The sequence below is a fragment of the Carassius gibelio genome, chromosome A14, assembly GCF_023724105.1.
Source record: "Carassius gibelio isolate Cgi1373 ecotype wild population from Czech Republic chromosome A14, carGib1.2-hapl.c, whole genome shotgun sequence".
Classification (NCBI taxonomy): Eukaryota; Metazoa; Chordata; class Actinopteri; order Cypriniformes; family Cyprinidae; genus Carassius; species Carassius gibelio.
The window spans coordinates 6,051,079-6,066,237 of NC_068384.1; the positions used below are offsets into that span (position 1 = coordinate 6,051,079).

Below are 15,159 nucleotides of genomic sequence, written 5' to 3' on the forward strand. Positions count from 1 at the left end.
ACCGGGTGAGCAGCCATCTGTAGGCATTGATTCTGTTTTCTCTGAAGTTTCCGCTCTTTTGCTGATTTCCTCAATCAACGCAGATTAAAAATTCCACAGCTGTGGGAGAACAGACACTGCATTGTCATTGCCGTGCATTCATACATTTGAAATGTGTACATGTTAAAGAACTATGTTCAAATTACTTTTGACGTTTAAAAACAAGAGATATACTTCTGCCTAGAAATTAATGTGTGATCACAGATAATTTTTTTCGTAAAAAAAAAAAAAAAAAATTAAAGCATGGGTAGAAAATATCACAAAGTAAATTTTAAATATAAGCTACCTAAAACGTTATTAAACGTTCATTATGCAGTGCAGACAACTTTATTGATTTTAATGGAACATTAAGAGATCAGGAAATGAGATGTTTGACTGCTTTGTAAGATTGTACAATTATAAATGGAGCGTTCTTTCATACTTTCGAGGCTGAATAGCTAAATTTGTTGAAGAAAAAGTATTGTTTTTCATGCTACTAAGAGGACTGCTGGCCAACTACATGCTGCAAAGTTTTGGAAGCGACATACACAAAAATGCATGATTCATTTTGAAGCTGCTATTGACATAGTGATACTAGCACAGGACAAAAACATGGCATGTCAAAATAGATACACACAGACACTACTAGAATTACTAGAGATTATATATATATTGTAAGCATGACAATAGTAGTGACAGTACTAGATTTTCTAGTAACAAAATGTTTCTTCTTCCTGTGTGTAGCTCTGTAGCATGACAAAAACTTATTTCTTCACATATTTTGTCACATATGCTGTATATGGGGCATGCAGCCTTAAAGATAGTTCACCTTCAGTTGCTGGTCCCCATTGGCTTCCATATTATTGAGGAGAAGAAAAAAACACTATCCAAGTCAATGGGGACCAGCAACTGAAGGTTAACTATCCCTTTAAGGGCCATTGACACAGAATGCATTTTCTGTTCAAAAAGACAATAAGCAAGGTAGTGTTCTTTTTTTTTTTTTTCTTTATTCTTTTTTTACGTAAGCACTGCGTTTTATAGTGGCTTGTCATATGAAAACTTTACAAATTTCTAGACCTTTGGACCAAAATTTTCTAGAGATTATTTTGTAACTAATTTGGCCTAATTCCATTTCTCTGAATTTAATTGTGTCATCAAATCATGTTGTTGGTCCAGTTAAATATTTTAAATTGCAGGAACAATTGTTTATTTCTAATTTTCCCAAAAGAATGTATTTAAAACTGAAATAGGTTAAACAGAATAAAAACAAGCTTTGCTGACATTACTTTATGAATAATCAACTCCAACACTGGATAATTGGTAAAAAAAAAATTCTATAAAGCATTGTTTTAAAACCTGTAAATATATAAATTAGATTGATGACAATGTTCCCATGCATCACATATGAAAGGTGACATATTATTGTAAATCTCAGTATTTTGAATGCATCAGTGCAGCTTTCAGTGGGCAGGACTGCTTAAAGTTATTGACACAAGTGATAAACATGAATGGATAAATGAGAAAATAACTAGCTAGGCGTGCTTCATATTACAAGGGTTATTAAAAGACCAAAAGCTTTGCAAAGAGGCAGACCTAGTACGTTACTGTGTAAAAACATGAAACCGATGAAAACATGAACTCAGATGCACTGTAAAATTTATACCAGGTTCTAAACCAAAAGCATTGGAGGATAATTTCTGTGCTCAGTACTCATATCTCATGTCTTGAGTTTAACTTATTGCAAAGAGTATCTGTCTTCTCTTGGGAATAATGTTTGTTTCGTGTCTTGGCGTCAGCTGATTCGGCTCTGCTAGCTTTGCTGCATGTCCATATTTAAATGCACACCACATTTTTCTCAGATGCACAGTTTTTTTTGATGTAGGACTTAAAAAACAGATTTTCCTTCATGACTAGATTGACTGAGGACAATTGAAAATGTCTGTTGAATATATTTACAATTTTAATGAAGTCTTTACTGCAATGCATCTTTTTGTTTGGGGAAAAATAATTGGAAGTCATGTATTTAGCCAATTTTTAATTATCAGTTTCCACATTTTTTCATAATACAATTATGAAAAAGATACGAGATATGAATGCAATGGTCAAACACATTTATCTAGTATGTTCACATGTAAAAACAATAGAAAAGCAATGTAATTTAACAAAAATGAACTCTTTGAACACCAGTAAAAGAAGTGCTTTCTTTTGTACTCAACACATGAAGATGGATTCATTTGAGTAGTTTGTAACTAACAGAGACCCATTTTGTTTGTTATATTGCAAAGAAAGAAAGACTTAGTGGCTGCACAGACTGACGATTTGATAGCAGAATGGATTTCTGTGTATTATAAGCTTCAATTCAACGATATGGAAATAAAACAAAGTTTTATTCTAGACACGTGTGTTCATTTAATCCTGTCAGTCATATTTCAAGGGGCATATAAGGACTGCTTACCTCTTTTTAGAGACAACTTTTCTGCTACCCCTCCTCCTCCACGTCTCCTGTTTCAGTTCTTTGCACCTATAATATTAAATTATCCGTCTATTTATGCGTCTTACTTTACTCCAGTAGTCTGGAGTCCTGCCATAATGGACAGTGCACCGAATCAACCTACAGTATCTCACCTAGAATTACATCAACTTGTGAAACAGACAATATACTGCCACAGGAAATAGCAGATCTAAGTGGAAAATCTAAGTAATGGTCATAAAGTTCACACTGTCTTGTCTGGTCTATTAGCATATGATTCTTTAAACAACAAATTCACTAGACGTGACAGAAAAATGATTTCGCTGCAAAATCCGCACATAACGGTAATACTTTATAATAAATACACAGTAACAAAGCACTTATAAATCATTTGTAAACTATTAGTTTATAGTTAATTAATAGTTTATAAACTGTAGTTAATACACTATATACAAATAGTGAGTTCTTCAAATTTATTTTCACACTAAATGACAAAGTTACTGTTTTATTTGTTCATATTTAAAGAATTAGATAATGTTTTTTATGTTTTTTTAATTAACATTTTATCACCAGTAAATAGCTCTTAATTTAGTCACAGAAAATCGGAATGACATTAATTAAGAGCTTTATTGGACATTAATTGCATTTATATTCATTGTTCCTTAAAATGTTTACAGATATATTGAGCGCGCGCGCACACACACATGCACGCACACATGTGTTGGGTTTCTTTATTTTATATGCACTTTCTATGCAAATAATAAATAAATTATGTACAAACTGTATATTCTATCCCCTAAAACTACCCTAATCCAAAATGATGTATTTTAACAAATTATCAAATGAGTATTTGTATGTATTTCATATTGAGATCACTGTTTTTTTTTTTTGTTTTTTTTATTAATTGATGATTGATTGATTTTAATGTTCAGCTTCTGGAATTGGCTTAATGTACTTGTAAGCATTTTAACTAATACTAGTACAGTTAATGTCCAATAGTAGTTGGTTTAAAGCATTTTCTGATTTTCCATGACCTTACAGTACATAAAAGACTGAGAACTGTTTGTGATTAATAAGCATTATCTAATTTTTTTTAAAAATATTTAATAATTAAACAATAACACTTAATTACTGTGCCAATAAATGAAGAACGCACTATTTGTATATAGTCAATAAATGTTAACTATATATAATCTCATAGTTTGCAAATTATTTGTTAAAGGGGGGGTGAAATGCTTGTTTTCACTCAATATCCTGTTAATCTTGAGTACCTATAGAGTAGTACTGCATCCTTCATAACTCCAAAAAGTCTTTATTTTTATTATATTTATAAGAGAAAGATAGTCTGTACCGATTTTTCCCGGAAAAACACGAGCGCCTAGAGGCGTGATGTGTGGGCGGAGCTAAAGAATCACGAGCGCCAGTAGGCTTTTGCGTTGAGCGCGTCTGGAAGCTGTGACATTACCGTGAGGACAAAACCAACCAAAACAAACCATGGCTAACAGTCAGATTCTGCGTATATTTATGATCCAGAATCAGATCCAGAGGCTGAAATTTAACAAGAGCAGCATCAGCAATCAGTCTCTATGTGGTATGTACTGAAACTGTATATATTTGCTTAGCGGTTTTGAAAAATGACTAAGTTCCACTTTATGTCGTCTTTTTTTTTTTTTTAAGCTGTACATGTGGAAAGTGCAGTTTGATGACAACATCTCATGTTGTTTACTTGATGTGCTTATGCGCCGATAGCTAAGTTAACAACACAGAGATATTTGAAGCAGTTTTACTCACCGCATGCGGTTCCAACACACGATCGTGACCCTTTTTCGTTGGGATTGCATTATCCTTAAGAAATAAACGATACGCAAACCCGGCGTCAAACTGGGCCTTGTTTGTAAAACAAGCATGCAGGGAACAAACACAAACACTTGCACAACTCCGTTGATGCTCTGTAAAAATAAACTCCATCCACTGGTCCCTTAATACTGTTTCTCTTTTGGTAATCTGTGCAGGGTTGTCTTGCCCTGGCAACCAAAAACACACTCCTTTTGTGACATTTCGCGATGCTCTCGCTCTGATCAGTGAAGTCTGTTGTGCTCTCAGTGCTCTGCTATACGGGAGCGCGCGCTCTTCCGGCAGAAGTGCCTCAGGATCCATATAAGGAAATTCCGCTCCATCTAACGTCACACAGAGCCATACTCGAAAAAAACTTTCAGAAACTTGTGATAAACCGGAAGGAGTATTTTTGGAACAAAAATACTCCTTCAAACGTACAACTTAATTTTTGAAACTTTGTCCATGTTTAGCATGGGAATCCAACTCTTTAACAGTGTAAAAAACTCAGTATGCATGAAATAGCATTTCACACCCCCCCCCCCCCCCCCTTTAATTCTTTCTTACTACATAATTATTATAAAGTGTAATCAACATAACCGTTGAGATTTCTGCTATGTGTTAGACAGGTAGAGCTTTATAGCTCATGAAGTGTCTCTTTATCGGGTCTTAATCTCAAATGCATTAATCTGTAACGAGCGGCAGGGGGTCACCTCTTCCTCCAGCCTGCGGTCACAATAACAGGCTTCAGCCTACAATTACATACTCAGTGTCAATCTTGAAGCAAAACAATGCGTCGGATGAGAATTGCATTAGTTTATTAGGCATTTTGATGATTTTTCTGTCTCTACTGTATACTAGAAAATGAATTTCACAACGCTTATCAAAACATGCATCTGAATTGAAACTAGAAACGAATGCATGTGGCGGAAATATAAAGGTTTCATTGCTAATCATTATTGATCCACCGATGATTAGAAACATCTCCTGTGAGATCTACGTCATCAGTAACTTGAAGAAATGATCTTCTTCATGAGCAGGACTTGTCTTTTTCGATCCCTCTGTGTGGGCAATATGCTTTCTATTCCTGGCCAGTGTTTTTACGCCAGTTTCCATGGGAATTGAGGTGGACAGAACTGACTTAAATGTCAACATTTAATAATTAGTGAATCAAACTTGATCTAAATGCATTTAAAAGCATATCTTCACTCACAATTATGCATCAGGGTTCCAGAGCTGTAATGTCTCCAGTTGAATGGACACGTATCAGTATTTTCATCGTTTCATACGATCAAATGGTTTTCAGTAAGTCTGTGTTATCTCTCTGTTCCCACAGCAACGGGTTGGCGAAGAGGATTGCTCTCATCAGCTTCCTGTCACTGGTCATGCTCATGAGCGTCCTGGGAAACCTGCTGGTTATGGTGGCCGTCTGCAAGGACCGGCAGCTCAGGTCAGAATCCACCCGTCTCCACCCACAAAAACATCCACCTACCTGTAGTAAAAAACATCCCTTTTTAGCATTTCATTTGTGCAGCTCAAGTGAAGTGACATGACCTGTGTTCGAGTAATTCTTACTAGATGGATTTTAGAGTTTAGCTGAATAACACAGGCCGTTCTTGCGGTATCAATAAAATAAAAGAATTCAAGTGTTTCTATTATAAGCTAGAGCAAACTGTTTTAATCAACTTTTGACTATTAAACTTTTAATTATAACTGAGAAAATGAAGTGGATGAAAGATAAAGAGCTAAAAACAGTGAGGGACTGGGTTCGCTGATGTGTGAACAGATTTATTTTTGGTATTTTGTCAAATAGATGGAGTGTTTTGTTTTAATTGTGTTGTTTATAAACCGTCAAATACCTCAAACATGACAGAATTCATGATGTTTTCTGACTAAAAGTGATGTCAATTCCCAATTAATGAGATTTTACTACTAAAAGACTAATAAGATGGAAAGCAACCTTGGCGGAAAAACATACATTGAAACAACTGAAACAATGTTGCCAAAAAAATAAATACTAATACTAATAATAATAATAATACAAAAAAAAAAAATTCAAATTAGAAAAAAAAAGAATAGACAGTTTTTAATTTTAGAGAATCCAATCAAAACCAATGAAAAGAAAATATACGGTATATACTTTAATTTACACTAAATTGTGATTAAAATAAAACTAATATGATGAATTGTGAGGTTAGATTAATATTGTATCTTAAATTGGATCAGTTAAGATATGCAATACCATTCAGAAATGTGGGGGGAATTATTATTATTATTATTTTTTTTTATTATTATTTTTTTTATTTTTTTTAAGCCTCTTCTGCTCACCAAGGCTGCATTTATTTAATCAAAAATACAGTAATAACAATAATATTGTTACAATTTCTATTTGAACATATTTTCAAATGTAATTTATTCCTGTGATCAAAGCTGAATTTTAAGGCATCATTCTGATATACTGTTTTGCTGTTGGACAAACATTTCTGGTTATTGTTAATGTTAAAAATACACTGTGCTGCTTAATATGTTTGGGGAAAGGTCATACAGTTTTCAGGATTCTGTAGGTTTCTTTTGTCTCTCAAGTCTGGAGGCACACGTATGTTTTTCCCTTTAAGAAATAAGTCCTGAAAGGTTACCATTCATCAAGGTTACCAAGAAACTCTTTGTAGTGTCAGAGAGGGAGTCATGCACTGAACACTACGTCATGTCAGTAGTGATAAATGTCTTAAAATAGGCCATCCGATCACTCCTCCAGCATGTGATCTTGTCTTTAACACACAATGCACAGTGATTGTTAAAAACGAGTGGATGAGCTTATCATTGTTTAACAGTGTCTCTGGCAACAGTGGGTGTTTTTTTTTTTTGTCATTAGTTTTGCAGTTCACCTGCTCATATACACTTATACATAGCCTCTTTGGGTTTCATTTCAGTGGCTAATTAGCAGCTTGGTAATTACCTCTTTTCGAGTCCTGCTGGGTTCTTGAGAAACTATGCATTTGTTTTTGCATCAATGAAAGCTGAATGGAGCTCTGAGTCCATTATTAACAGAAATAGTCCGTGTCTGAAAGGAAACAACAGTGCTTGTTTGCTCAAGCTCCAGATCTCCACCCACACTCCATCATATCTCACCGTCTCACCATCATCTCAGACGGTCTAGAAAGTGTCAGCATCACAAATGTGCCGTTCTGAGGAAGACACTGATACGGCCAGAGACCGATATCTGAAGCAGCGGATTCCTCTTTGAAAATGCTTCTTAGATTCAAAAAGGGATAGTTATGCCACCGTTTACTTACCCTCATGTCAGTCCAAACCTGTATGGCTTTCATTCTTCTGTGGAAGATAAAAAATATATATTTTGAAGCTTGTTGGTAACAAACAGTTTTGGTCCCCATTCACTTCCATTTTATTGACAAAAAACAGACATTTCACACATTGTTTTGTGTGTGTCTGCGTGTGTACAACCTTAAATTGTAACTTGATTATTGTGTCTTATATATATATATATATATATATATATATATATATATATATATATATATATATATAAAACAAAAGGAAAAATCAGATGAAGCACATACTATTTAAATTTAAAACAAATAAAAAGAAACAACTAACTAACTGTTTTTGAGTTGACACAATTTAAATTGAAATAAAAAGGCTAATATACAGTGCTTGGGGTCAGTACGTTTTATTATAATTATTGTAATTATAAATTATTATGAATAAAAAACAAATTATATATATATAAATTGGTTCTTTTAAACTTTCTATTTATCAACCTATCCTGAAAAAAATTATTAATAATAATAATAATCTATCACAGCTTCCACAAAAATATTTCCTAAGCAGCAAATCAGCATATTAGAATAATTTCTGAAGGTTCATGTGACACTAAATGCTAGTAATAATGCTGAAAATTCAGCTTTACGTCACAGGAATAAATTACATTTGAAAATATATTACAGTACAGTAACAATTATTTTAAATCAAAATAATATTTCACTGTATTTACTGTATTTGTGACCATATAAGAGCAGCCATAGTAAGAGTAAGAGACTTCTTTTAAACTAATTAAAAATCTTTCCAAGCCCACACTTTTGAACAGTATAGTGTTCATTTAATTTCTTTAAGGTTGCATGATGGCAAGTTTTAACACAACTACTCATTTAAGTTCACACACATTATTTGCCTAAGAAATTTTATTTAAAAATCATGCAAGCTATTGTGTTCATGTTTTATATCCTATGAACACAGCGTTCAGGGAGCTCTTTAAGTTCTGTCGGTTTCTGATGTCTCTCAAGCCTGGAAGCCGCTTCTTATCTCCTCAAACGTCATGCCACACATCACTTCATACATTCCTTCCTATTTTTCACATACTATACTTCCCTCTGATTTATAAATTGCTTATCCTGTCTCATACCACCCAGATTCTTTCACTCAAGAGGCATCTGTGTAATGCTCATCTGATAATAGAAGTCGAGGGGAAAATAATCTACATTTCTCACTGTCTTTAAGAAGGCGCAAAGAGCGAGTCACATGCCAAACTTTATGTCATGACGGTGAAGTCTTTAAAACAGGCTGCCCTCCATACTGGAACATCTGGTGCCATTTTGCTTTAATGATGCATCCAAAAGGGATTTGTAAATACTGCCACACATCTGATGGTGTAATTATGAGATGCCTGTTGCTTTTGATTCTTGGCGTCAAATTTGCATGGAAAAAATTGGCATCAAATGTGCATGGAAGCCAATCAGTGCCCCTCTCTGCATTCTTTGGGAGATGTATATTGTTGACAGGCAGCTGGTATGTGTATTTTATGCCATGTTATGGTTAGGTGACAGAATGATTTCAGCCTATTAATGCTTCTCCGTGAGCTCTATATAGATCTGTGTGTGTTCAGAAGCTCAAGCGAGAGTTTTACTACTCATTAATAGGGTACCAAGAGCTCTGGAGAGCCTCAAGGGCAGCGAACATTATGACAACCTATCAACAACGTACCACACACATAGCACATACACGTTGTTGCTGCTTTCTCCAAGTAGCTTATTTGATAGCGAGTATGAATTTCTGCTCATTAGGAAACACATCTTGTCTAGATTGCTCTGTTTACATCCATTATTATATTTAAAGGGGTAGTTCATCCACAAGTGGACAACTTTTATGATACTTCCATATGATACTCACACTTTCCTAAATGCCTTTCCCTAAAATCCCCCCACCTAGAAAAAAAAAAACACATCTTCCCCATCTTTTTTCTTCCGAAATATCATGTGTTATCTTTTAAGAAAGTACATAATATAATCTCACACTTATATTTTGTGCACTGTTTTGCAGTTTGCTTGAAATTGCAGTTTTTGCACTTTCGATGAGTTTTGAATTAAAATTTAATAAGTTTCAATTAAATGTGTAATTTATATCTATACTACATTTGAATTTGTATACATAAATACCTTAAAAATAAATATTTACATATAATTCTTGCAAATAAGAAAATAATTCATTTCAGTAACTATGTTAAGTCATATTACTAACTTAAAAAATACTGAGAAAATAAATAAATGTTTTATCATTAAATCATATGACCAGTATCATGTGATGTCATTTTCTTCTGTGGCAGACATTTTGAACACATATTGCACATAAGTGTCTTCTTCATTTTTTCTATTTTGATCTCAACAGACCTATTGTCAAGTAATATATTACTTGTCGAGAAGTACGTTTCTTATTTTAATTCAAATAAAGATTTAAAAAAAAAAAATTCAGGTTGACCTGATCAAGAAAATGAGATTTGGTTTGCCAGACCACTGAAATTAGTCAAAATGGTGAAATAGTCATCTATGTTATCTGTCTGCTTATACAGGTTTTCTGTAACATAGTTGACAAACTCACCATTAACAATTAATCTTGCCACAGACATTACGCTGATAAAATATATCAACTACAAGGTGTGCGATATGTCTGCAGTGTAATAATAATTGTTATGTTATTACAATTGTTATTTTAACTATGTGCAAGCTGATGTTTTCAAGTATGTGTCAATTAGCAAAAAAGAAATGCATATATAATTTATTTTATTTTTTTACTTGATAGTTTGGCAAATCTGCAATGTAATGCCACTATTAGAACAATAACTGAGGTTGCTATTGATTTCGTTTGATTTCATCATCTTTCTGCTTCACCAATGAGAAAAGTTCCAATCAAAGCCAGAGCAGAACATTACTGCAGTGTTTCGTTCCTGAATGAATCTGTTTTTTAAACAAATTATTTGAGCCAATGATCCATTCAGAAAAAGAGTCACTTGCTTCTAAATGAATCAGCTATATTGAACGACGAATCATTTAAATGTTGTATAATAAAAAATAAAATAAAAAATGTCAATATCGCACCCTAATTTTAACTGAAACCAATAGTTTTTTCCCCAATTTTATTAAAGGGGTAATATGATGTTGCAAAAAAAAAAAAAAAAAATATATATATATATATATATATATATATATATATATATATTAGGGCTGTCAAAATTAGCGCGTTAACGACGTTAATTAGTTGTTTGTCATTAATTACGAAAACACTGAAGACGCGTAAGGTTTTACTTGGTTTTACTGGCACTTGAAGCCTTCAGAACGTGAAAATATCGATCCTAAATTATTGTGGCAGAGCAAATGAACACCTCCCAAAAACAAGAGTGCCCAGAGTGCAGAGGGCGCATGTTTGTGTTTCAGAGTTCATTCTTTCGAGTTTCTCATAATTTGCATATGCAAAATTTCATAGATATGTGGCTATATTTAACCACTGGTTCACCTAAAACTCTTACACTATCTGTAGTTAAATGGCATGGTTTGATATAGTACTCAGGTAAATTTGATCTAAGTAAATGTTAAACTTTTGAAATTCAGAAAAAAAGAACCACATATTGATGAATCAATACATGAAAATTATGTATTTGTGTCCTGTTATTTATCTTTTGGTATGCATTTCAGAAAAAAAAAATTTAGGATTCAGGTGTAATTGCAAATAGTGATTAATCCTGATTAATCCACTGAAAATTCTGATTAATTGGATTAAAAATTTTAATCATTTACTGTACAGTTAAACCGCGATTAATCGCAATTAACAGACTGAAACTTTTTGGATATGTAAATGTAAAATGTAAATAATTAATGTAAACTCAAGACAAAGAAACTATTTAAATTCAAAATATGATTGTTTATTGGAATTTTTGTTTAACTTGTAACACAGATTTTCTCATGTAAACAACATACCTGCAATAAACCATCAATATCCTCCAAATTAACTGTTGGCTTGAAAGCCATATTTATTAAAGAAATAAAAACACAGGCATGTAAGTATCATTTGAATTTCAAAACAATCAATGCCAATAAAAAACAAAAATGATTTCCATGTTGAATTCTAAGTGGACTGCAAAAAAATTCCAAAGTATAGTCATTGCCAGTGCTTTAAGTGGGCCGGTACACACCGGTACTGAGTACCGCCACTTCCAAATATAGCTCTTGAGCGTACCGCCACCTCTCCGTGCGCCCAGAACGTGCTTGTAGCGTACCGGTACGCTCATTTGGACATCTGTTTTAATAGAGGTTTTAATCTTTTACCTGCACTGCCGATTTTCAGAGCGCCCTTCACAATGCAAGCTTCCTAATTCATCCCACCCAGAGCAGAAACTACATTACCCATTCACCCTTAAGTTACACAAGTGAATAGCGCATGTGTCGCTTTTCCCACTGTTAAGTGTCAACAACTCAACGTGGCCGGAGAAGGTGTGTGAAACTCGTTGTGAGTTATACTAAAGCAAAATCTTGAGTATTTATTGTCTGATAAACATTACAAACTGTCTGCGGAGGTTGAGTCGTCCTGCAGCCCCCGCTGGCTGTTCATTGGCTGCAGCATCTTTTTTCTAAGTTCTAAAAAAATACCGTAGACGGAAAGGCACAAATTTAGATATTCATTTATCTAATTAATCTATAGCCTATGCACAAAGACAATATGTTCTTTTTGTCCCCTTTTTGTTTTAAAGCTTGATGAAGAGAGAGAGCGCAAGTTGCTGCAGCTGCGAGGAGGACAGTGATGCACGCGCACAGGAGTGATTGACAGTTCGCGGCACTGTGTACAAAAAATACTCCGCTACACAATTATTTCGTTATTTTCGCTTAAGCTTATTAACGTTAGCGTTACAAAAAGGTCTGATTTACGCACTGTTACAGTCATTGTTTTTTTTTTTTTTTTTAAACAATGATATTTGAGTTCATGATTTTAATGTTGCTGTTTCTTGTGGCAGACTAAATGAAGAGTAATGTTTCTTGTGGCAGACTGAAGAGTAATCCGGCAGAGTTTTATACTGAAACTTTCCGTCTAAAAGTCCTTCCTTGGTCTTATCCATATTTCTTTGCACGTTGAACACACATAGGCCACAACTGGAAATAAAAAAAACTGCAACCTCGTTAATTGCGTTATTTTTTTTTAACGCGTTAAATATTTCAAATTAATCGAATGCGTTAACGCGCTAATTTTGACAGCACTAATATATATATATTATATATTATATATACGTTTACACGGTTTAAGTTCAAAAAACATAATTTTTCACATACTGTACATTATTGTTGCCCCCCTATGCCCTGCCTTTCTGAAACACTACGATTTTTACAAAGCTCATCTTTCTGAAAAGCATGGTGTGCTCTGATTGGCCAGCTAACTAGTGTGTTGTGATTGGCCGAATATCTCAAACGTGGAATTGAAATGTTACGCCCCTTACCAGACTCATGAAACTTTCCTCCATAAAATGTGCTGCACACTCTCGAATATTTGGGTTATACTGTTCTGAGACAGTGTTGCAAAAAAATCTTAACCACTGATTTCTAGTTGTGTCCTCTTTTGGAAGGTCAAAAGTTACACCTTCTTTCTTTGCGTCTACATTTGGGCGGTGTTAAAAAATAAGAAATGTACATATGCTTTTCGTTTGTCCCACAGGAAAATCAAAACCAACTACTTCATCGTCTCGCTGGCGTTTGCTGACCTGCTGGTGTCAGTGCTGGTGATGCCGTTTGGTGCCATAGAATTGATCCATCAGAACTGGATCTACGGTGAGACCTTCTGCCTGGTCCGCACCTCTCTGGACGTGCTGCTGACCACTGCCTCCATCCTACACCTGTGCTGCATATCCCTCGACAGGTAAAAAAAACAATCGCCCATTTCATTTCAGGATTCTCATTGCGTATTAATCAAGTGCTTTGAATTTAAATTCCGTAAATGTATAGACCTGACACATGACTGCAGTTGCTGTTGTCATAGCAGCCATTAATTGTTTCGCCACAGAGGATGAGCACTTGAGAATTTAGTTCTGTGAACTGTGTAGGGATGCTGTTTCCATGGCGATCTGTGTGCGGCCACACAAAGTCCCTTGCCAAGTAAATCGTCCACCAACACTAAGATTACGAACCTAATAAGTCTTAGAGTCAAGCAGCAGGCAAACGGTTAAAAATATCTGAAATGTGATTGAGGAACATCTTGTTGTTGAACAGCGGAGTTTTAAGACTAGAGGAGAGCAAAGAGATGCTGATGGCTCCAGGGAACAATTGAGAGAGAGAGAGAGAGAGAGAGAAAGAGAGAGAAAACAAGTTTTTTTAGGCACTGGGTGTTCAAATCTTGTTATAATCAGTGTTGACAGTGCTGCTTAATATTTTTGTGGAAATCATAATTTATTTTTTCAGGATGATTTGATTAATAGAGTGTTTAAGATAACATTATTTATTTGAAATTACAAACTTTTTGTCAAAACCTCACTTTTATTATTTTGTAAAAACATTGTGTGTGTGTGTGTGTGTATATATATATATATATATATGTGTAAATATATATATATATATATATATATATATATATATATATATATATGTATATATATATATATATATATATATATATATATATATATATGTGTGTGTGTAAATATATATATATATATATATATATATATATATATATATATATATATATATATATATATAGACACACACACACATGTTTACCAAATATGATAAGATTTACTATTTTAATTTAATTGGATTTTAGTACAGTGACAGAGTTTGTATGTGATAAACCTTTCAATAATTGTATTAAATTATTTAATAGTTTTCATTTAAATAATTAAATAATAATATTAAAAATATAAACATTGTTATTTTTAGAAACAACATGACATTTTATTTTTTAATGAACTGGTTTTTATGCATGAAAATATATACCTTAATTTTAGGAAAGGTGTCCCTCTCAGGGGATCAGAATATTTGATAACCCAAACCGTATGAAAATCGCAGATATAGCACATGCTTTTATGCAAAGCAACTTAAAGTAGTCCTATTATAGAAAAAATCCCCTGGGTCAGTCTGGAGTTAAGTGCTTTACTCAAGGGCACATTAAGTGACAGTATGGATAAACAATTCTTAATAGTTTTCCATACGTTTATGATTTACAATGCACAAATGCTGTAGGTTTCATGAAAGACTGTTGCTCTTTGTGAAACATTAAGGCTCTTTGTTAAAGTGTCTGTATTTTGCTGTGCTTCTGTCCGCTTGTTGCTTTTAAAGAATTACTGTAATAACCACAAGAACAAACTACAACAAAAATACAGGAACCCCAAGAGTCACCAATTGTGCCATGTTTTTCTCAGTCTTTTTTTTTGCGTATAACTTTAACGGATAATTTGTTTGAACTCTGTGAATGGACATTCAACTGTAATCTGTTTTATGCTTTGACATTCTGTGTAGTTTCTATCCTTGTTGCTGTCAGAATCAATCGCTCCATCGTGAATAATAAAAGCAGAA

The 15,159-nt window shown here is 33.8% G+C and overlaps 1 protein-coding gene across 4 annotated transcripts in view; it reads left to right on the plus strand.

Annotated features, from left to right (window-relative positions):
• Positions 1-15,159, plus strand: part of LOC128027344 (5-hydroxytryptamine receptor 4-like) — a 110,554-nt gene that overhangs the window by 44,557 nt on the left and 50,838 nt on the right. For all 4 annotated transcript variants that reach the window (XM_052614885.1, XM_052614886.1, XM_052614883.1 and 1 more), the window contains exons 3-4: positions 5,658-5,771; positions 13,307-13,507. In XM_052614885.1, the coding sequence (XP_052470845.1) occupies positions 5,658-5,771; positions 13,307-13,507 (315 nt within the window). The remainder of the gene's footprint in view (positions 1-5,657; positions 5,772-13,306; positions 13,508-15,159) is intronic.